Below are 25,498 nucleotides of genomic sequence, written 5' to 3' on the forward strand. Positions count from 1 at the left end.
AAACTAGTGATATAACTGATATAAACTAGTAATATAGCTGATATAAACTAGTAATATAGCTGATATAAACTAGTAATATAGCTGATATAAACTAGTGATATAGCTGATATAAACTAGTAATATAGCTGATATAAACTAGTGATATAGCTGATATAAACTAGTAATATAGCTGATATAAACTAGTGATATAGCTGATATAAACTAGTAATATAGCTGATATAAACTAGTAATATAGCTGATATAAACTAGTGATATAGCTGATATAAACTAGTAATATAGCTGATATAAATTAGTGATATAACTGATATAAACTAGTGATATAACTGATATAAACTAGTAATATAGCTGATATAAACTAGTAATATAACTGATATAAACTAGTAATATAGCTGATATAAACTAGTAATATAGCTGATATAAACTAGTAATATAGCTGATATAAACTAGTAATATAGCTGATATAAACTAGTGATATAACTGATATAAACTAGTGATATAGCTGATATAAACTAGTGATATAGCTGATATAAACTAGTGATATAGCTGATATAAACTAGTAATATAGCTGATATAAACTAGTGATATAACTGATATAAACTAGTAATATAGCTGATATAAACTAGTAATATAACTGATATAAACTAGTAATATAGCTGATATAAACTAGTAATATAGCTGATATAAACTAGTAATATAGCTGATATAAACTAGTAATATAGCTGATATAAACTAGTGATATAACTGATATAAACTAGTGATATAGCTGATATAAACTAGTGATATAACAATGTGAAAGATATTGATTCTTACCTTATGTAACCTGATAATTCGGAAATCTTTGCAGTGCTTGTTTTCACTACCTGTAAAACAAAGCAAGTTGCAGTTAAACAAAGTAAACAGCCTTTAACACCCTAATTGACTCGGTACATTTGTATAAGCAGCTGTATGTGTCTCAAGCACTGTATGGTAGTAGCAGTACTTGTAACAATATTTGTATCAGTGTAATACATTGTTGCAAATACTGTTACTATCTAGTACTCAGCAATATATAATATTGTTATAAATGTTACTACATTAGTATGTAACTAGACACACTAGTGCAATGCTTATCCTGTTTCAGTGCAAGTAGCATTTTAGTTGTGTGTTTGAGATATCTATCTATCTGTATCTATCTATTTATCTATCTATCTATCTATCTATCTATATATATATACTTTTGCAGTGTTATTGTAGAGTACATTGTCTACATATTTGTCTCACCCATTAGCACTGTTAATTTGTGTGTGATTGTTAAAAACCTTTAAAAATTCTGCTGCCCTATAAAGCTCAATCCACGTGCACGCCCTAGATCCTACACAGATATGCTGTTCAACACTGGATACCAAGGGAACAAAGTGAGTATTTCTATGTGTGCATCAGAAATGAGTCATCACAGTGCAAAAGGTCTGTACATAAAATAAATATTCTAAACTAAATGTGTTTAACTTCTCTCCTCTGCTATGGCCAATTACAGACAGCTATTAATGAGATCCTGCGCAGATCAAACTAGCAGCATATAAGGCTGTAATGTCTGGGATGTAATGCATAGAATGACATTTATGTCCGTCTGTCTGTATCTCTAGACATGTATGAATAAATCTCTGTTAAAGACATTTACCATCACCTGAGACTTCATATCTTTGAGCCATTATAACTTTTTCTTTAAATATTTGTTATTATATAGGGGCCTATTTATTAATGTGCGAGCAGACGTGATCCGATATTGCAGATCATGTCCGCTGCACATTGATAATTTATCATTGCACCAGCAGTTCTTGTGAATGCCGCCCCCTGCAGACTCGCGGGCAATCGGCCGCTAGCAGGGGGTGTCAATCAACCCGATCGTGCGCAAACACCCATAATAAACCCCTTTTCGCTCAGGCACAACAGTTAGCGTTCCATTCCTAGTATAGTCCAGTGTGGGCCGTCATAAAAGTCTATTATCCAAGATTAAAACCCAGCTGCGCTATCCAACATGAATAACCAATTACACTACTGCATCCACTAAACGCAAGCCATATGAATTGTGCCTCATGATGATATCGCTTCATAACACTTGTAATCTGGCCTGATTTGTACTTAAAGTGATGGTAAACTCTCCCCTTTTTGAAATCAGATCTGGAATGTAAGCGCTATTTTAGATGGAGTTTAATTCATTAGCTGTAATGAAGATGCGCTATAACTTAGTTATTAATATAGATATGAAATTCAAATACCCCACGTTACACCACCCACTTCAAAAGTCAATTTTCCTGTCAGCTAAATGATTGAATTACTCTCCAATCAATGCTCTAGCTACAACAAAAGTGCCATATGGGGAGAGCGCTGATTGGACAACAATTCAATCTGTTAGCTCACAGAAAATGTTACTTTTGAAGTGGGCGGAGGAGCATGCAGTATTTGAATTTCATATCTATATTAAAAAGCATGTTATACTGCATCTTCATTACAGCTAATGAATTAAACTCCATCTAAAATAGGCTTACATTCCAGATCTGATTTTATAAAAGGGGAGAGTTTACCATCACTTTAAGCAACAGGAACACGAAGGAGAATTGTGTTTTATAAGAACTTCGAGTTATAAAAACTGATTTTAATATTAATCACCTAGATTACGGGTTTTGCGTTACGGCTTTTAACGCTGAAAAAATGGCCATTATGCTGGAGTGGCCAGGAACGCATATTATGAGTCGCGGTGGTATAGCTGTAACGCAAGCATTTTAGCCTATTGCGCAACATATTCCGCACTCAAAAAAATGTTGTTTGAGTGTGGGATTTTCATAGCGCCGGTATTACAGGTTGTGCGGTCCGGCTAAAATGCTTGCATTACAGCCTATACCGACACGATCCATACCGCCATCTGACATCATTAGTTATAGATTTTGCAAAACAAAAATGTTTCACAAAACTCATAACTAAAATATTACAAAGTACACTAACACCCATAAACTTCCTATTAACCCCTAAACCACCATCATCCCACATCACAAACACTATATTAAACTTATTAACCCCTTATCTGCCGCCCACCCACATCGCAACCTATTAAATAAATTTATTAACCCTTAATCTGCTGCCCACCCACATCGTCAACACTATTTCAATATATTAACCCCAAAACCGCTGATACCCGACATTGCTGACACTATAATAAAGGATGGCATCGGCTTCCAGGATAGCTCTGCTCCGCGCCGCCTGGAGGAAGATAGAAGACGTCCCCGAGATGGATAAATATGTCGCCGCCTGCATGAAGATGGATGTCCGGACTTCAGGAACCGTAAGTAGATTTTATGGGGTTAGTGTCAGGTTTTTGTTTTGTTTTTTGTTTTTTTGTGTGTTATTTTTTTTTAATATTAGGGCTTTGGGCAATTGTAAAAGAGCTAATTGCTCTTTTAAGGGCCAAGCCCATACAAATGCCCCTTTAGGGGCAATGGGTAGCTTAGGTTTTTTTTAGAGTTAGGTTTGTTATTTTGGGGGGTTGGTTGGGTGGGGGGTTTTACTGTTGGGGGGATTTTGTAATTTTTTTCAGGTAAAAGAGATGTTATATAAGGACAATGTATTGTGAATATGATAATGAAAGACAGCACCTATTTTCCTTCTGGGGCACGGGAAAAGGGTTAGCCAGACCCCAATGTATATCCAAAAAAAGTATTTTTCCAGCCACCAGTTAAACTTTAAAAAGACCTTTATTCATTTCTTACAGGGTCCATCATATCAACAACGTTTCAAACCTATGCCAGGTTCTTAATCATGTCTGATTAAGATTAAGAACCTGCCATAGGTTTGAAACGTTGTTGATATGATGGACCCTGTATAACCCTGAATAAAGGTCTTTTTAAAGTTTAACTGGTGGCTGGAAAAATACTTTTTTTGGATATAAGGACAATGCCCTACAAAAGGCCCTTTTAAGGGCTATTGGTAGTTTATTGTAGGCTAGGGGGCTTTTTTTTTTTTTTTTTTTTTTGGGCTATTAGATTAGGTGTAATTGTTTTTATTTTTGATCATTTTGTTTATTATTTTTTGTAATTTTAGTGTTTATTTTGTAATGTTAGATTTTTTTAATTTTTTTGTACGATTATTTTTTTTTTTTTAATTTGTAATTAAGGATTTTTAATTGGTAGTTTTTTTTTATTTTATTAGAATAGTAAGGTTAGGTTAATTTATAGTTTAATGTTAGCTGTGAAATAAAAATAAACCTAAGTATTTATTTAAATATAGTTATATTGTCATTTTAATTTAAAGTTAGGTGGGGTTTTAGGTTTAGGGGTTAATAGTTTAATTTAGTGTTTTGCGATGTGGGGGGCTGGAGGTTTAGGGGTTAATAGGTTTATTTAGTGGCGGCAATGTGGGAGGTCTGAGGTTTAGGGGTTAATCACTTTATTTTGTTTTGGCGATGTCGGGGAGTGGCGGATTAGGGGTTAATCACTTTATTTAGTGTTGGCGATGTTGGGGAGTGGCGGATTAGGGGGTTAATAACTTTTATTGGGGGCGGCGGATTAGGGGTTAATAACTTTTATTTTGTATTAGCGATGTCAGGGAGCAATGAATTAGGGGTTAATAACTTTATTTAGTGTTGGCAAAGTTGGGGAGCAGCGGACTAGGGGTTAATATCTTTTATTAGTGTCAGCGATGTCGGTGGATTAGTGATTAATTACTTTTATTTAGTGTCTGGGAGCGGCGGATTAGGGGTTATTCACTTTAGTGTCTGGGTGGTGAATTAGGGGTGTTTAGACTAGGGATTTATGTTAGGTTGTTAGTACCTTTCTTTCCCCCATAGACATCAATGGGGTTGCATTATAGCGATCACCATTCCACGCTTCATGTGTTAGGTTTTTTTCTAACACTTTCTCCCCATTGATGTCTATGGGGGAAAGTGTGCACGAGCACATCAAATCAGCCCTCTGCTTTTGTGCGGTATGGAGCTTAACGCCACCATATCGCACGCACAAGGAGGCTTTTCAGTGAGAGAGTGAAATGCAATTTTTTTGGCGTTATTTTTGCACCCTGTTTAGAGTAAAACTGGAAATCTAGGCGAATGTGAAATATTTTTTATAACCAAATGCAGATTCTTCATAGGTCCCCTTAAAGTATAAATTATCCCCTGACACCACCATTTGCTTGCACTTAGCAGATATCCTCTGCAGAGCTTTTACGCAGGAACTGGAGACTGACGCTTGGCAGATAACGTCTGTAGAGCTAAGGTGCAGGAGATGGATACATAAACTTAACAGACACCCTCTGCAGAGCTTGGGTACAGGAACTGGATATAGGAACTTAACAGACACCCTCTGTAGAGCTAAGGTACAGGAGATGGATATAGGAACTTAACAGACACCCTCTGCAGAGCTTGCACACAGGAACTGGATATAGGAACTTAACAGACACACTCTGCAGAGCTTGCACACAGGAACTGGATATAGGAACTTAACAGACACCCTCTGCAGAGCTTGGGTACAGGAACTGGATATAGGAACTTAACAGACACCCTCTGCAGAGCTTGCACACAGGAACTGGATATAGGAACTTAACAGACACACTCTGCAGAGCTTGCACACAGGAACTGGATATAGGAACTTAACAGACACCCTCTGCAGAACTTTGGTTACAGGAACTGGATATAGGAACTTAACAGACACCCTCTGTAGAGCTATGGTACAGGAGATGGATATAGGAACTTAACAGACACCCTCTGCAGAGCTTGGGTACGGAACTGGATTTAGGAACTTAACAGACACCCTCTGCAGAGCTTGGGTACAGGAACTGGATATAGGAACTTAACAGACACCCTCTGCAGAGCTTGGGTACAGGAACTGGATATAGGAACTTAACAGACACCCTCTGTAGAGCTATGGTACAGGAGATGGATATAGGAACTTAACAGACACCCTCTGCAGAGTTTGCACACAGGAACTGGATATAGGAACTTAACAGACACACTCTGCAGAGCTTGCACACAGGAACTGGATATAGGAACTTAACAGACACCCTCTGCAGAGCTTGCACACAGGAACTGGATATAGGAACTTAACAGACACACTCTGCAGAGCATGCACACAGGAACTGGATATAGGAACTTAACAGACACCCTCTGCAGAGCTTGGGTACAGAACTGGATATAGGAACTTAACAGACACCCTGTGCAGAGCTTGGACACAGGAACTGGATATAGGAACTTAACAGACACTCTCTGCAGAGCTTGGACACAGGAACTGGATATAGGAACTTAACAGACACCCTCTGTAGAGCTAAGGTACAGGAGATGGATATAGGAACTTAACAGACACCCTCTGCAGAGCTTGGACACAGGAACTGGATATGGGGACTTAACAGACACCCTCTGCAGAGCTTGTACACAGGAACTGGATATAGGAACTTAACAGACACCCTCTGCAGAGCTTGGGTACAGGAACTGGATATAGGAACTTAACAGACACCCTCTGCAGAGCTTGGGTACAGGAACTGGATATAGGAACTTAACAGACACCCTCTGCAGAGCTTGCACACAGGAACTGGATATAGGAACTTAACAGACACCCTCTGTAGAGCTAAGGTACAGGAGATGGATATAGGAACTTAACAGACACCCTCTGCAGAGCTTGGACACAGGAACTGGATATGGGGACTTAACAGACACCCTCTGCAGAGCTTGGACACAGGAACTGGATTTAGGAACTTAACAGACACCCTCTGCAGAGCTTGGACACAGGAACTGGATATAGGAACTTGACGGACACCCTCTGCAGAGCTTGGGTACAGGAACTGGATATAGGAACTTAACAGACACCCTCTGCAGAACTTGGGTACAGGAACTGGATATAGGAACTTAACAGACACCCTCTGCAGAACTTGGGTACAGGAACTGGATATAGGAACTTAACAGACACCCTCTGCAGAGCTTGGGTACAGGAACTGGATATAGGAACTTGACGGACACCCTCTGCAGAGCTTGGGTACAGGAACTGGATATAGGAACTTAACAGACACCCTCTGCAGAGCTTGGGTACAGGAACTGGATATAGGAACTTAACAGACACCCTCTGCAGAGCTTGGGTACAGGAACTGGATATAGGAACTTGACAGACACCCTCTGCAGAGCTTGCACACAGGAACTGGATATAGGAACTTAACAGACACCCTCTGCAGAGCTACAGACACCCTCTGTAGAGCTTGGACACAGGAACTGGATATAGGAACTTAACAGACACCCTCTGCAGAGCTTGGGTACGGAACTGGATATAGGAACTTAACAGACACTCTCTGCAGAGCTTGGGTACAAGAACTGGATATAGGAACTTAACAGACACTCTCTGCAGAGCTTGGGTACAGGAAATGGTTATAGGAACTTAACAGAAACCCTCTGCAGAGCTTGGGTACGGAACTGGATATAGGAACTTAACAGACATCCTCTGCAGAGCTTGGGTACGGAACTGGATATAGGAACTTAACAGACACCCTCTGCAGCTCTTGAACACCAGGAACTGGATATGGGAAGTTAACAGACACCCTCTGCAGAGCTACTCCTGTACCCAAGCTCTGCAGAGGGTGTCTGTTAATTTCCTATATCCAGTTCCTGTGTGCAAGCTCTGCAGAGGGTTTCTGTTAAGTTCCTATATCCAGTTCCTGTGTGCAAGCTCTGCAGAGGGTGTCTGTTAAGTTCCCATATCCAGTTCCTGTAAACAAGCTATGCAGAGGGTGTCTGTTAAGTTCCCATATCCAGTTCCTGTAAACAAGCTATGCAGAGGGTGTCTGTTAAGTTCCCATATCCAGTTCCTGTAAACAAGCTATGCAGAGGGTGTCTGTTAAGTTCCTATATCCAGTTCCTGTGTGCAAGCTCTGCAGAGGGTGTCTGTTAAGTTCCTATATCCAGTTCCTGTGTGCAAGCTCTGCAGAGGGTGTCTGTTAAGTTCCCATATCCAGTTCCTGTAAACAAGCTATGCAGAGGGTGTCTGTTAAGTTCCCATATCCAGTTCCTGTAAACAAGCTATGCAGAGGGTTTCTGTTAAGTTCCTATATCCAGTTCCTGTGTGCAAGCTCTGCAGAGGGTGTCTGTTAAGTTCCTATATCCAGTTCCTGTGTCCAAGCTCTGCAGAGGGTGTCTGTCAAGTTCCCATGTCCAGTTTCTGTACCCAAGCTCTGCAGCTCTGCAGAGGGTGTCTGTTAAGTTCCTATATCCAGTTCCTGTACCCAAGCTCTGCAGAGGGTGTCTGTTAAGTTCCTATATCCAGTTCCTGTGTGCAAGCACTGCAGAGGGTGTCTGTTAAGTTCCTATATCCAGTTCCTGTGTGCAAGCACTGCAGAGGGTGTCTGTTAAGTTCCTATATCCAGTTCCTGTGTCCAAGCTCTGCAGAGGGTGTCTGTTAAGTTCCTATATCCATCTCCTGTACCTTAGCTCTACAGAGGGTGTCTGTTAAGTTCCTATATCCAGTTCCTGTTTCCGAGCTCTGCAGAGAGTGTCTGTTAAGTTCCTATATCCAGTTCCTGTGTTAACAGACACCCTCTGCAACGCTTGGGTACAGGAACTGGATATAGGAACTTAAGACACCCTCTGTAGAGCTTGGACACAGGAACTGGATATAGGAACTTGACAGACACCCTCTGCAGAGCTTGGGTACAGGAACTGGATATAGGAACTTAACAGACACCCTCTGTAGAGCTTGGACACAGGAAATGGATATAGGAACTTGACAGACACCCTCTGCAGCTCTTGAACACCAGGAACTGGATATGGGAACTCGACAGACACCCTCTGTAGAGCTTGGGTGCAGTAGCTGGAGAATGGTACTTGGCAGATACCCACTGCTGAGCTTGAATGTAGCAGCTGGATACTGGGACATGGCAAGTGCCCACTGCAGGACTTAGGTACAGGAGTAGTATACCAGAGAAGGCAGGATGGTGAAACAGGATAACAGGTAACAGAGACAGGCTGGTGATGAGAGAATAGCCAGGAGACAAGTCGAGAGTCAGATACCCGAGAACAGTGTGATAAGTCACCAAATACAGGGATAATTTGTTAAAGTAGCCAAGAGACAAGGCCAAGGTCGGTATACCAGAATAGACGTCTGATTGTTTATCAAAGAAAAGAGAAATTGAAGAGAGTTGTCAGGAGGCAAGCTGAATTCAGGAATCAGAGGAAAAAAATCAGGAAACCAGACAAGGTCAGAGCACTAACAGACTGCTAGAACCACAATGTCAGGGCAGGGAGTGGTCTGTGAGGCTGCCTTTTATAGTAGTGCTGATGAGGTAACTGTTACAAACTGCTATTTATAACTGGCCCTTTAAATGGAAAATTGCCCTGCTTCCCTGGATTTTGGAGAAGCCTATTTGCCAGCCTCCTTCCTCATGACTATGGCCCCTGGAGGATTGTGCCCCTGAGAACATATTAACTTTTATTGGGTGTGTATGGCCCTTTAAGAACCATCTGGGGACATATTGTGACTTTGATGAACAATGCCCCTTTAAGACTATGTCCCCAGACCTGTGAAATGACTTGTCCCTCGCTTTCTCCCACTTGGTTCAGTTTCATGGTGTGCCATTAAGAGTTAAATTTTGTTCAGCTTCAAGAAACCTATTCTAAATACAAATCTGCTGGGATCAGCTCTAATTAGGTTTAGTGATAAACTTTCCCATTGTCTAATCAGACTAGTATTGATAAGGTGGACAGCATTGTTTTATTGTGTGTAATGTTATCTGCTGAAGTAAATGTTGTGGCCTGTCAAAGGGAGTGTCTCTCTATCTAATATCAAATGTGTGATGGGGGATTTTATGCCTCCCCCTGAGAGTGTCCTGTTTGCATGTAACCTCAATAAAAAGCAGGCTGTGTGCTCCAGCACTTCAGACCTATTTCTGACCCTCTAACTTGCAGCTTTGACTCATGTTTGTAGGGGACAGCTTCAGCTATAATCACTACAGGGATTGCTATGTTTTTCATACTCCCTTAGCTACAGGGATTGCTACAGAAGGAAGAGGTTCACCTACTGGAGCCTGGTCGTAGGTCCAGGGCGCAGAGCAGACGGCGAGATACCAGCCCAGCAGCGGTGGTTCATAGAGTCTGCGTTACTTATGGTGGCTACGCAGCAGTTATAGAGTCTACGGTGCTGCTGCTCCTTTGGTGAGCGCTAGGAGCATCCTTTTCTACGGTCCAACTTCCAGCCAGCCTGGAGGCAACCGTAACATTTGGCGGCAGCGGTGGGATTGGCGTCCTAGCGCAAGGAGCAGCACCACAACAGCACTGGTATCGTAGGAAAGTTATTGAGGGCAACGCTAGCCACTGCGCAGCGTCCCTACCTACAGCAGCATGGAGCTGACAAGATACTGGTCAGAACCCTGTGAAGAGCACCTCAACCTGATCCGTCGCTATGAGGGCGCGGATTTCGTTCCAGAGGTAAAGAGGCGGCTAGTCCGATATGGTCCAGACCCTGCGCAGGAGGTAGTCAGTCGCCTCATCCGGGAATTGGCTACTGAGAACGAAGCGGCACGAGCCTTTGAGCGCCAACTGTGGAGTTTGGGGGTATGGACACCTACTCTCCAGCGAGAAAATGAGTTACAGGGGGCAGAGACAGTTGGTCCTGTCCCCCAGCAGCAGAGGAATATGCAGGGAATTGGGAGCCCAGACTCCATTCCCCAGCGGCAGGCTGAGTTACAGGGGGCAGAGACAGTTGGTCCTGTCCCCCAGCAGCAGAGGAATATGCAGGGAATTGTGAGCCCAGACTCCATTCCCCAGCGGCTGGAAGTATGTAAGGGAGAGGAGAGCAGCGACCTCCCTCCCCAGCGGCAGTATACTGTGCAGAGGGAAGAGACAACCAGTCTCCTTCCCCAACCAGAGATACCAGAGGCAGCAGGCCTCATAGACTGGTCCTGGGAGGACCCCCAGCAGGCAGGTGGAGATGGGACCGCAGTCTCTCTACCGGCCCTACAGGGATGCTGGGCAGGCGGCCCAGATCCCCAGCGACAGACCCAGCTACAGGGAGGGGAGAGCATCGACCTCCCTCCCCAGCCGGAGTGTGTCTTCCAGGGAGAGGAGACAACCGGTCTCTCTCCCCAGCCGCAGCATGTTCCACAGGAAGCGGAGAGCATTGACCTCCCTTCCCAACGGCCACCGGAGTATCAGGAGGAGGAGGTAAGCCAATCTCCCCCTCCCCAGCTAACTCCTAACTTGGGCCCAGGGTTAACAGTGGAGATGTTAACCCCCACTGACCCCCACGTTCCCTTTGCCACCGGGCAGGACTATGCCCCAATTCCCCCAGCAGAAGAGCTGGCATCAGGACAGAGCGCTGCTGGCCTCTGCCCTACAGACCCCCTTGTTACAGGTCTGGCCTGCAAACCCCTCACCCCAGCAGAAGCGCTGGCACCAGGGCAGAGTGCCGCTGGCCTCTGCCCCCCAAGTACCATCAGCTATTTGCCCAGCTGCGCCAGGAAGGCAGAGGATGCTACCCTTTCATCCTATAACCTGGAACCTACAGGCCAGTACTACTTATTGTGGGGGGGGCTACTTTGCTGCTAATGTTTATTTGTGGGTGGGTTGCAAGACTAACTTAGGCACTGACCGACAGAAGGTCAGGTGCCTGGTTAGTCTCCCTCCAAAAGGGGAGATATGTTACAAACTGCTATTTATAACTGGCCCTTTAAATGGAAAATTGCCCTGCTTCCCTGGATTTTGGAGAAGCCTATTTGCCAGCCTCCTTCCTCATGACTATGGCCCCTGGAGGATTGTGCCCCTGAGAACATATTAACTTTTATTGGGTGTGTATGGCCCTTTAAGAACCATCTGGGGACATATTGTGACTTTGATGAACAATGCCCCTTTAAGACTATGTCCCCAGACCTGTGAAATGACTTGTCCCTGGCTTTCTCCCACTTGGTTCAGTTTCATTGTGTGCCATTAAGAGTTAAATTTTGTTCAGCTTCAAGAAACCTATTCTAAATACAAGTCTGCTGGGATCAGCTCTAATTAGGTTTAGTGATAAACTTTCCCATTGTCTAATCAGACTAGTATTGATAAGGTGGACTGCATTGTTTTATTGTGTGTAATGTTATCTGCTGAAGTAAATGTTGTGGCCTGTCAAAGGGAGTGTCTCTCTATCTAATATCAAATGTGTGATGGGGGATTTTATGCCTCCCCCTGAGAGTGTCCTGTTTGCATGTAACCTCAATAAAAAGCAGGCTGTGTGCTCCAGCACTTCAGACCTATATCTGACCCTCTAACTTGCAGCTTTGACTCATGTTTGTAGGGGACAGCTTCAGCTATAATCACTACAGGGATTGCTATGTTTTTCATACTCCCTTAGCTACAGGGATTGCTACAGAAGGAAGAGGTTCACCTACTGGAGCCTGGTCGTAGGTCCAGGGCGCAGAGCAGACGGCGAGATACCAGCCCAGCAGCGGTGGTTCATAGAGTCTGCGTTACTTATGGTGGCTACGCAGCAGTTATAGAGTCTACGGTGCTGCTGCTCCTTTGGTGAGTGCTAGGAGCATCCTTTTCTACGGTCCAACTTCCAGCCAGCCTGGAGGCAACCGTAACAGTAACTGCCTGCAACAGGAAGGTGGAGCTAAAGAGAACAAGAAGGCGCCAATAAGGTGATATCGTCAGGTTAGGACATACAATGAAAGGATAACACGTTGGTACTCACAAACGAAACGGCACTTAAAAATGCCCAAAATCGCAAGCTGGGACCTCACAGTCGCCCAGCAGACAACACACAGCAATGGCCACCAGCCGGTCACGTGAACCCTTCCACCAATCCGGAGCAAACCGGCGCCAATGCCTTCCCATGGGATATCCAATCACCACAGATGCTGAAGGGGGTGTGTGGATATAGTGCGCCCTGTTGTGGCCCGAGTCCTTGCTCGTTTCAAGAGCTAATTGTATGTGCGTTACAGTCCAAAATAAAGGGAGATCAAATCCAGCAGGGGTACATACATAAAACAGTTGTATTAAAAAGTTAAAATCCAGCAACGCGTTTCTTGGCTGCACAGAGGCGTTTCACAAGGCTGTAAATATACTCTAAAAAACCTGCTTTTTAAGTGCCCCCTCTAACCAATAGGATATTGAGTTTCAATACACTCCCAAAATTACACAATTGACGTCACACGCCTTAGCGACTTCTAACAAGTAATATATCGCAAAATGTTTGACATATAATTTCTTGGTCAAATTTTAAATAAACAATTAATCAAGCATATGTATACATACTCTATACTACCAGTATTACACGTATTGCATGTTAAAATACTTTCTAAATTCATATCAATATAAACATTATGTTGTGTATATTATATATTCCATATACCTGCCAAATTCATATCCGTACATATGATATGCAGTATATCTACATTCTTCTACAAAGCACAACTAATTCATCTAAATATATGTATACTATATAATAAAAACACATTAAAAAAGCGTACATGAAGAGAACATATAATGTCTTTGAACCTTTTCTTTGAGAACAACAAAGTTATCACTAGTACTCATTTCAAGGGGGTGGATTGTAACAGTTATCTCGATTTTACGAGTAACCACTACTATCCATGGAAGAGGAATGTACCCTGTTCCGATCAGCCAATAGAATGCAAGTTCAATACGATTGGCTGATTGGATCAGCCAATCGGATTGAACTTCAATCTGATTGGCTGATTGCATCAGCCAATCAGATTTCTTTCATGTAATTAGCAAGAGTCCATGAGCTAGTGACGTATGGTATATACATTCCTACCAGGAGGGGCAAAGTTTCCCAAACCTCAAAATGCCTATAAATACACCCCTCACCACACCCACAAATCAGTTTTACAAACTTTGCCTCCCGTGGAGGTGGTAAAGTAAGTTTGTGCTAGATTCTTCGTTGATATGCGCTTCGCAGCAGGCTGGAGCCTGGTTTTCCTCTCAGTGTGCAGTGAATGTCAGAGGGATGTGAAGAGAGTATTGCCTATTTGAATTCAATGATCTCCTTCTACGGGATCTATTTCATAGGTTCTCTGTTATCGGTCGTAGAGATTCATCTCTTACCTCCCTTTTCAGATCGACGATATACTCTTATATATATACCATTACCTCTGCTGATTCTCGTTTCAGTACTGGTTTGGCTTTCTACTATATGTAGATGAGTGTCCTGGGGTAAGTAAGTCTTATTTTTTGTGACACTCTAAGCTATGGTTGGGCACTTTTATATAAAGTTCTAAATATATGTGTTTAAACATTTATTTGCCTTGATTCAGGATGTTCGATATTCCTTATTTCAGACAGTCAGTTTCATTATTTGGGATAATGCATATGAATAAATCAATTTTTCTTACCTTAAATTTGACTTATTTTCCTGTGGGCTGTTAGGCTCGCGGGGGCTGAAAATGCTTCATTTTATTGCGTCATTCTTGGCGCAGACTTTTTTGGCGCAAAAATTTTCTTTGTCATTTCCGGCGTCATACTTGTCGCCGGAAGTTGCGTCATATTTTTGATGTTTTCACGCTAAAAATGACGGCGTCACCGGATGTGGCGTCATTTTTGGCGCCAAAAGCATTTAAGCGCCAAATAATGTGGGCGTCTTTTTTGGCGCTAAAGAATATGGGCGTCATTATTGTCTCCACATTATTTAAGTCTAGTTGTTTATTTGCTTCTGGTTGCTAGAAGCTTGTTCATTGGCATTTTTTCCCATTCCTGAAACTGTCATTTAAGGAATTTGATAAATTTTGCTTTATATGTTGTTTTTTCTATTACATATTGCAAGATGTCTCAGATTGACCCTGAATCAGAAGCTACTTCTGGAAAATCGCTGCCTGATGCTGGATCTACCAAAGTTAAGTGTATTTGTTGTAAACTTGTGGTAACTGTCCCTCCGGCTGTTGTTTGTGATGAATGTCATGATAAACTTGCTAATGCAGATATTTCCTTTAGTAATGTTCCATTACCTGTTGCTGTTCCATCAACATCTAATACTCAGGGTGTTCCTGTTAATATAAGAGATTTTGTTTCTAAATCTATTAGGAAGGCTATGTCTGTTATTCCTCCTTCCAGTAAACGTAAAAGGTCTTTTAAAAACTTCTCATTTTCCAGATGAATTTTTAAATGAACATCATCATTCTGATTCTGTTTCTGATGATGATTTGTCTGGTTCAGAGGATTCTGTTTCAGAGATTGACACTGATAAATCTTCATATTTATTTAAAATGGAATTTATTCGTTCTTTACTTAAAGAAGTCTTAATTGCATTAGAAATAGAGGAATCTGGTCCTCTTGATACTAAATCTAAACGTTTAAATACGGTTTTTAAACCTCCTGTAGTTATTCCGGAGGTTTTTCCCGTCCCTGATGCTATTTCTGAAGTAATTTCCAGGGAATGGAATAATCTGGGTAATTAATTTACTCCTTCTAAACGGTTTAAGAAATTATATCCTGTACCATCTGACAGATTAGAGTTTTGGGACAAAATCCCTAAGGTTGATGGGGCTATCTCTACTCTTGCTAAACGTACTACTATTCCTACGGCAGATAGTACTTCCTTTAAGGATCCTTTAGATAGGAAAATTGATTCCTTTCTAAGAAAAGCTTATTTATGTTCAGGTAATCTCCTTAGACCTGCTATATCTTTGGCGGATGTTGCTGCAGCTTCAACTTTCTGGTTGGAGGCTTTAGCACAACAAGTAACAGATCATAATACTCATAGCATTGTTAATCTTCTTCAACATGCTAATAACTTTATTTGTGATGCCATCTTTGACATCATTAGGGTTGATGTCAGGTATATGTCTTTAGCTATTTTAGCTAGAAGAGCTTTATGGCTTAAAACTTGGAATGCTGATATGTCTCCTAAGTCAACTTTGCTTTCCCTTTCTTTTCAAGGTAATAAATTGTTTGTTTCACAGTTGGATTCTATTATTTCAACTGTTACTGGGGGGAAAGGAACTTTTTTTCACAAGATAAAAAATCTAAAGGTAAATATAGGGCTGCTAATCGTTTTCGTTCCTTTCGTCATAATAAGGAACAAAAGCCTGATCCTTCCCCTACAGGAGCTGTATCAGTTTGGAAACCATCTCCAGTCTGGAATAAATCCAAGCCTTTTAGAAAGCCAAAGCCAGCTCCCAAGTCCACATGAAGGTGCGGCCCTCATTCCAGCCCAGCTGGTAGGGGGCAGATTACGATTTTTCAAAGAAATTTGGATCAATTTGATTCACAGTCTTTGGATTCAGAACATTGTTTCTCAAGGGTACAGAATAGGTTTCAAGATAAGGCCTCCTGCAAGAAGATTTTTTCTTTCTCGCGTTCCAATAAATCCAGTGAAGGCTCAAGCGTTTCTGAAATGTGTTTCAGATCTAGAGTTGGCTGGAGTAATTGTGCCAGTTCCAGTTCTGGAACAGGGTCTGGGGTTTTACTCAAATCTATTCATTGTACCAAAGAAGGAGAATTCCTTCAGACCAGTACTGGATTTAAAAATATTGAATCGTTATGTAAGAATACCAACATTCAAAATGGTAACTATAAGGACTATTCTGCCTTTTGTTCAGCAAGGGCATTATATGTCCACAATAGATTTACAAGATGCATATCTGCATATTCCAATTCATCCAGATCACTTTCAGTTTCTGAGATTCTCTTTTCTAGACAAGCATTACCAGTTTGTGGTTCTGCCGTTTGGCCTAGCAACAGCTCTAAGGATTTTTACAAAGGTTCTCGGTGCTCTACTATCTGTAATCAGAGAACAGGGTATTGTGGTATTTCCTTATTTGGACGATATCTTGGTACTTGCTCAGTCTTCACATTTAGCAGAATCTCATACGAATCGACTTGTATCGTTTCTTCAAGAACATGGTTGGAGGATCAATTTACCAAAGAGTTTGTTGATTCCTCAGACGAGGGTAACCTTTTTAGGTTTCCAGATAGATTCAGTGTCCATGACTCTGTCGTTGACGGACAAGAGACGTCTGAAATTGGTTTCAGCTTGTCGAAACCTTCAGTCTCAATCATTCCCTTCGGTAGCCTTATGCATGGAAATTCTAGGTCTTATGACTGCTGCATCGGACGCGATCCCCTTTGCTCGTTTTCACATGCGACCTCTTCAGCTCTGTATGCTGAACCAGTGGTGCAGGGATTATACAAAGATATCACAATTAATATCTTTAAAACCGAATGTACGACACTCTCTGACGTGGTGGACAGACCACCATCGTTTAGTTCAGGGGGCTTCTTTTGTTCTTCCGACCTGGACTGTGATCTCAACAGATGCAAGTCTGACAGGTTGGGGAGCTGTATGGGGGTCTCTGACAGCGCAGGGGGTTTGGGAATCTCAGGAGGCGAGATTACCAATCAACATTTTGGAACTCTGTGCGATTTTCAGAGCTCTTCAGTCGTGGCCACTTCTAAAGAGAGAGTCGTTCATTTGTTTTCAGACGGACAATGTCACAACCGTGGCATGTCAATCATCAAGGAGGGACTCACAGTCCTCTGGCTATGAAAGAAGTATCTCAAATACTTGTATGGGCGGAATCCAGCTCCTGTCTAATTTCTGCGGTTCACATCCCAGGTATAGACAATTGGGAAGCGGATTATCTCAGTCGCCAAACATTACATCCGGGCGAATGGTCTCTTCACCCAGAAGTATTTCTTCAGGTTGTTCAAATCTGGGGACTTCCAGAAATAGATCTGATGGCTTCTCATCTAAACAAGAAGCTTCCCAGGTATCTGTCCAGATCCAGGGATCCTCAGGCGGAAGCAGTGGATGCATTGTCACTTCCTTGGAAGTATCATCCTGCCTATATCTTTCCGCCTCTAGTTCTTCTTCCAAGAGTGATTTCCAAGATTCTAAAGGAGCGTTCGTTTGTTCTGCTGGTGGCTCCAGCATGGCCTCACAGGTTTTGGTATGCGGATCTTGTTCAGATGGCTACTTGCCAACCGTGGACTCTTCCGTTAAGACCAGACCTTCTATCGCAAGGTCCTTTTTTCCATCAGGATCTCAAATCCTTAAATTTGAAGGTATGGAGATTGAATGCTTGATTCTCAGTCATAGAGGTTTCTCTGGCTCCGTAATTAATACTATGTTACAGGCTTGTAAATCTGTATCTAGGAAGATATATTATCGAGTCTGGAAGACTTACATTTCTTGGTGTTCTTCTCATCATTTTTCCTGGCATTCTTTTAGAATTCCTAGAATTTTACAATTTCTTCAGGATGGTCTGGATAAGGTTTGTCTGCAAGTTCTTTGAAAGGACAAATTTCTGCTCTTTCTGTGTTGTTTCACAGAAAGATTGCTAATCTTCCTGATATTCATTGTTTTGTTCAGGCTTTGGTTCGTATCAAACCTGTCATTAAGTCAATCTCTCCTCCTTGGAGTTTGAATTTGGTTCTGGGGTCTTTACAAGCTCCTCTGTTTAAACCTATGCATTCTCTGGACATTAAATTACTTTCTTGGAAAGTCCTGTTCCTTTTGGCCATCTCTTCTGCTAGAAGAGTTTCAGAGTTATCTGCTCTTTCTTGTGAATCTCCTTTTCTGATTTTTCATCAGGATAAGGCAGTGTTGCGAACTTCATTTAAATTTTTACCTAAAGTTGTGAACTCTAACAACATTAGTAGAAATTGTGGTTCCTTCATTGTGTCCTAATCCTAAGAATTCTAAGGAAAGATCGTTGCATTCTTTGGATGTAGTTAGAGCTTTGAAATATTATGTTGAAGCTACTAAGGATTTCCGAAAGACTTCTAGTCTATTTGTTATCTTTTCCGGTTCTAGGAAAGGTCAGAAGGCCTCTGCCATTTCTTTGGCATCTTGGTTAAAATCTTTGATTCATCATGCTTATGTCGAGTCGGGTAAAACTCTGCCTCAAAGGATTACAGCTCATTCTACTAGGTCAGTTTCTACTTCCTGGGCGTTTAGGAATGAAGCTTCGGTTGATCAGATTTGCAAAGCAGCCACTTGGTCTTCTTTGCATACTTTTACTAAATTCTACCATTTTGATGTGTTTTCTTCTTCTGAAGCAGTCTTTGGTAGAAAAGTACTTCAGGCAGCTGTTTCAGTTTGATTCTTCTGCTTATAATTTCAGTTTTTTTCATTATAAAATTTAAACTTTATTTTGGGGTGTGGATTATTTTTTCAGCGGAATTGACTGTCTTTATTTTATCCCTCCCTCTCTAGTGACTCTTGCGTTGAAGCTCCACATCTTGGGTATTTATTATCCCATACGTCACTAGCTCATGGACTCTTGCTAATTACATGAAATAAAACATAATTTATGTAAGAACTTACCTGATAAATTCATTTCTTTCATATTAGCAAGAGTCCATGAGGCCCACCCTTTTTTGTGGTGGTTATGATTTTTTTGTATAAAGCACAATTATTCCAATTCCTTATTTTTTATGCTTTCGCACTTTTTTCTTATCACCCCACTTCTTGGCTATTTGTTAAACTGATTTGTGGGTGTGGTGAGGGGTGTATTTATAGGCATTTTGAGGTTTGGGAAACTTTGCCCCTCCTGGTAGGAATGTATATCCCATACGTCACTAGCTCATGGACTCTTGCTAATATGAAAGAAATGAATTTATCAGGTAAGTTCTTACATAAATTATGTTTTTTTCTACCTTAATTCTGATTGGCTGATAGAATTCTATCAGCCAATCGGAATTGAAGGGACGCCATCTTGGATGACGTCCCTTAAAGGAACCTTCATTCGTCGTTATTCCGTCAGTAGAAGAGGATGGCTCCGCGTCGGCTCCTTTGAAGATGACTCCGCTCCGGATGGATGAAGATTGAAGACGCCTCCTGGATGAACACTTCTACCGGATGGAGGATCTCTTCTTGCCCCGCTTGGATGAAGACTTCTACCGGATGGAGGACCTCTTCTTGCCCCGCTTGGATGAAGACTTCTACCGGATGATGGACCTCCTTTGCGCACCTTGGATAAAGAATTTGGCTTGGCTGAGTGAAGACGACTCAAGGTAGGGAGATCTTCAGGGGGTTAGCGATAGGTTTTTTTTAAGGGGGCTTTGGGTGGGTTAGAGTAGGGGTATGTGGGTTGTAATGTTGGGGGGTATTGTATTTTTATTTTCATGCAAAAGAGCTGATTACTTTGGGGCAAGGCCCCGCAAAAAGCCCTTTTAAGGGCTGGTAAAAGAGCTGATTACTTTTGTATTTTAGAATAGGGTAGGGAATTTTTTATTTTGGGGGGCTTTTTTATTTTATAAGGGGGCTTAGATTAGGTGTAATTAGTTTAAACTGCTTGTAATTCTTTTTTTATTTTTTGTAATTTAGTGTTTTGTTTTTTTTGTATTATAGAATAGTTTATTTTATTGTATTTTATTTTAGGTAATTGTAGGTAATTTATTTAATTAATTTAATGATAGTGTAGTGTTAGGTTTAATTGTAACTTAGGTTAGGATTTATTTTATTTTTTGTACTTATTTTAACTAGGTAGCTATTAAATAGTTATTAACTATTTAATAGCTATTGTACCTAGTTAAAATAAATACAAACTTGCCTGTAAAATAAATATAAATCCTAAAATAGCTACAATGTAACTATTAGTTATATTATAGCTATATTAGGGTTTATTTTATAGGTAAGTATTTAGTTTTAAATAGGAGTAATTTAGTTAATTTTAGGAATATTATTTTGTTTAATTTATATTTAACGTAGGGGGGTGTTAGGGTTAGGGTTAGAGTTAGGTTTAGGGGTTAATAAATGTATTATAGTAGCGGCGACGGTGCTGGCGGGAGATTAGGGGTTGATAATTGTAGGTAGATGGCAGCGATGTTAGGGAGGGCAGTTTAGGGGTTAATACTATTTATTATAGTGTTTGGAGGCGGGAGTGCGGCGGTTTAGGGGTTAATACATTTATTATAGTGGCGGCGGTGTCCGGTCGGCAGATTAGGGGTTAATAAATATAATATAGGGGTCGGCGATGTTAGGGGCAGCAGATTAGGGGCTCATAGGGATAATGTAGGTGGCGGCGGTGTTCGGTCGGCAGAATAGGAGTTAAAAAAAATGTATTACAGTGGCAGGGATGTGGGGGGGCCTCGGTTTAGGGGTACATAGGTAGTTTATGGGTGTTAGTGTACTTTAGAGCACAGTAGTTAAGAGCTCTCTATTCCGGCGTTAGCCCATAAAGCTCTTAACTACTGACTTTTTTTGTCGGTAGGAGTCTTGTCGCTAGAGGCTCTACCGCTCACTTCTCCCAAGACTCCAAATACCAGCGTTAGGCAGATTGCATTGAAAAGATAGGATACGCAATTGATGTAAGGGGATCTGCGGTAGCCTGGAATCAAGGTAGGGAAGTGAGCGGTAGACCCTTTCCTGGCTGACTCTAAATACCAGCAGGCGGTAAAAAGCAGCATTAGGACCCCTTAACGCTGCTTTTGACGGCTAACGCAGAATTCTAAATCTAGGTGTATATTAATAGTGGCTACGAAAGGGCCAAATCTGATGATAGAAGTTTATATTTTCAAAAAAATAAAATAGACAAAATAGAGACATTACAAAAAACCGTACTATGTTTATTACAGAATATAATTGTAATTATGATATAATTAAACAAATTATTAATAAACATTGGAATATTCTTACCAAGGACCCAATACTTGGGAGCTTGATTGAAACTAAACCAACAGTAGTGTTTAAAAAGGCACCAAACTTAAAAAGTATTGTGGCACCTAGTAAAATCATAAGAAATAATAGAAAATCTATCGTAGGTACGGCAGATAATGTCCTGAATAAGAATACAAATAAAAATAAAGGTACTACCAACATGAACAACAATATATAATTAGAAAACCCACAAAAGGTTGTTATAAATGTAATATTAAAAGATGTGTGATTATATTACACACAACTTGCACTCTTTCCAATCGAATGTCACCAAAAAAACTTACCTTATGGGAAGCAAAATGACTTGTGCATAAAACTATGTGTTATATTTGATTTCATGTCTTTGTGGGTGTCAATATATAGGGCACACCTGTAGACGCCTGAGTATAAGATGGTCTGAACATTACCGTAATATTTAAAATAATTTCAAGTTACATAGTGTATCTAGACACTGCCAATCAAAACACAATGGTAGATTAAATTGTTTTAAAATCACACCAATTGAACATATCCCTAGGTCTGACTTTTATAATCATTTTTTTAGATTAAGACAAAGAGAAACCTTTTGGATCCATAAACTTCAAACATTGCATCCATTGGGTCTCAATATGAATGTAGATGTGGCAGCTTTTCATTAATCGATAAAAAGACATCTGCCTTTCGATTAATCAGCTGTCATATATCATATTTTTCCGAATGATTGAAATTGAACACTAGGAATACAAACCATTTGATAAATTGTTTTTACATTATCCATTGATTTAATACCAGTATATAACAGGACTAGTACACTAAACATAATGGGGTTAGAATTTAACATCTGTGTCCAATAGTAAGAAGTGTACGCTTTTACTTCTTTAATCCCAATTTAGACATTCAGATATCCTGAGGGAATATTTTTTTAGGTCCCCTTAATTTCTGGTTCAAGACATTATATGATCTCTTCATGAACGCTTTTTTAATGTGTTTTTATTATATAGTATACATATATTTAGAGGAATTAGTTGTGCTTTGTAGAAGAATGTAGATATACTGCATATCATATGTACGGATATGAATTTGGCAGGTATTTGGAATATATAATATGCACAACATAATGTTTATATTGATATGAATTTAAAAAGTATTTTAACATGCAATATGTGTAATACTGGTAGGATAGAGTATGTATACATATGCTTGATTAATTGTTTATTTAAAATTTGACCAAGAAATTATATGTCAAACATTTTGCGATATATTACTTGTTAGAAGTCGCTAAGGCGTGTGACGTCAATTGTGTAATTGTGGGAATGTATTGAAACTCAATATCCTATTGGTTAGAGGGGGGTACTTAAACAGCAGGTTTTTTAGAGTATATTTACAGCCTGATGAAACGGCTCTGTGCAGCCGAAAAACGTGTTGCTGGATTTTAACATTTTAATAAAATTGTTTTATATATGTACCCCTGCTGGAGTTGATCTCCCTTTATTTTGGACTGTAACGAACATACAATTAGCTCTTGAAACGAGCGAGGACTCGGGCCACAACAGGGCGCACTATATCCACACACCCCCTTCAGCATCTGTGGCGATTGGATATCCCATAGGAAGGCGTTGGCGCAGGTTTGCTCCGGATTGGTGGAAGGGTTCACGTGACCGGCTGGTGGCCATTGCTGTGTGTTGTCTGCCAGGCGACTGTGAGGTCCCAGCTTGCGATTTTGGGCATTTTTTAGTGCCGTTTCGTTTGTGAGTACCAACTTGTTAACCTTTCATTGTATGTCCTAACCTGACAATATCACCCTATTGGCGACTTCTTGTTCCCTGCTTTAGGACTTTTTCATCTGACATCTTGTTCTTTGGGACAGCTGCCTATAACTCTACCATCGTGTTTGGATCTTTTTTCCTTTTCGACCTGTAGCGCACCTCTATAGGGTGTCAATACCTTGTACTTTCCATCGTTCACGGAGCTAAAGAGCACAACCAGTGCAGGCAACAGGTCTCCCGATGCATCAGCACAAGCTAAAGCCCTCTGGTGGCACAGAGACAGGGCTACATGCTGCAAATCGGTAATCCTTTTTTTAATTCCAGCACATATGTGACATTTATAATCAGAGGATGTTGTATTCTATTCAGAACATGTACTTACTGAACTATTACTTGCACAGAACAATGTGCATAACTCCCACTAAAGGGTTAACATTTGCTCTGGAGCGTTAATGCGGAAAATAAGGTAATTGCTGGCTATGCGCATGTGCTTCTCACCAGCCTCTGTGTAGCTCTAATTAGCAATGCAGTACCACAAGGAGAAGTCTTTAACTATGTCCTTAAACTCTTAGCAAAAGCTATAGACAAGCAATAATGCAATACAAAAAAGCAGACTTATAATTTACATAGTGTTGCACTTCCTAGTACTTTTAACAGCCTCATACAAGAAAGCTTAAGCTGATAGCTCTATGATTAACTTCATGGTTATGAAAGTGGTTTAATAATATTATATAGCAGTATAAGGCAATTCAAAGCTTATTTACACATTCTATAGATTTCATTTGTGATACTACAGTATATATACATTGTATATTCATGGTTATGACTGAAGGTATAATAATATCACACAGCAGTATAAGACAATACAGAACATATTTACACGTTCTATAGATCTTATTTGTGATACTATACAGTATATTGTCTGTATATTCATGGTTATGAGTGAAGGTATAATATTACTATACAGCCGTATAAGACAATGCAGAACATATTTACACGTTCTATAGATCTTATTTGTGATACTATACAGTATATTGTCTGTATATTCATGGTTATGAGTGAAGGTATAATATTACTATACAGCCGTATAAGACAATACAGAACATATTTACACGTTCTATAGATCTTATTTGTGATACTATACAGTATATTGTCTGTATATTCATGGTTATGAGTGAAGGTATAATATTACTATACAGCCGTATAAGACAATGCAGAACATATTTACACGTGATACTCTAGATCTCATTTGTGATAGTATTTATACTCTATAATCATGAGCTCGGTTTTCTTCATCAGATATAAAGCTCAGGAAATAATCGATCTGTGAACTATATGAGCTTCACCTCTCTGGGTTAAGAAGAAAAAGGAAGTCTGATGACCTAGAAACCTGAATTATTGAGATGAACATTCTGTGCACTTAACCTAGATCCATATCAGGTGATTGCTAAATACCAAGCTGACCTAATTATATTTATAAAGCACAGTTTTCTTGCACTGCTGGAGAGAAATTGAAAAAGGAATTGTAATAGCAAGTTATAGAGGCAACAAGTTTTGTTTGTGTAGTCATCAATAGTTCAAATAACTGTCATGCCCCATTCCTCTAAACATTCCTGACTCGCATATCTATGTGAGCTTAATGGGATAGAGTCAATAAGGTAAAGATTACAATTAGCTCACTTGTAGCAGCTGCAACAAAAAAAAAAAAAACAGATATGTATTTCTATTTTAAATACTGATTCATTTTTTGTACACATCATCTAACCAGCAAGCAATGGCAGATGTGCAACTTCACAGTGACATTACACTTTATTATTACTGTTACCCAGAGCCAGATGACAGTCACATTACAGTTTATTGGTAGAAACTGTTACCCAGAGCCAGATCACAGTCACATTACAGTTAATTGTGAGAAACTGTTACCCAGAGCCAGATCACAGTCACATTGCAGTTAATTGGTAGAAACTATTACCCAGAGCCAGATCACAGTCACATTACAGTTTATTGTGAGAAACTGTTACCCAGAGCCAGATCACAGTCACATTGCAGTTAATAGGTAGAAACTGTTACCCAGAGCCAGATCACAGTCACATTACAGTTTATTGTGAGAAACTGTTACCCAGAGCCAGATCACAGTCACATTACAGTTTATTGGTAGAA

General features: G+C 40.5%; 1 protein-coding gene across 1 annotated transcript in view; it reads right to left on the bottom strand.

The window, feature by feature from the left end:
- The window catches only part of LOC128642591 (protein CutA homolog), a 177,559-nt gene that overhangs the window by 25,539 nt on the left and 126,522 nt on the right, over nt 1–25,498 (bottom strand). The window contains exon 5 of the mRNA XM_053695360.1: nt 811–860. Coding sequence (XP_053551335.1) covers nt 811–860 — 50 coding nt within the window. The remainder of the gene's footprint in view (nt 1–810; nt 861–25,498) is intronic.

The sequence above is a fragment of the Bombina bombina genome, chromosome 12, assembly GCF_027579735.1.
Source record: "Bombina bombina isolate aBomBom1 chromosome 12, aBomBom1.pri, whole genome shotgun sequence".
Taxonomy (NCBI): Eukaryota; Metazoa; Chordata; class Amphibia; order Anura; family Bombinatoridae; genus Bombina; species Bombina bombina.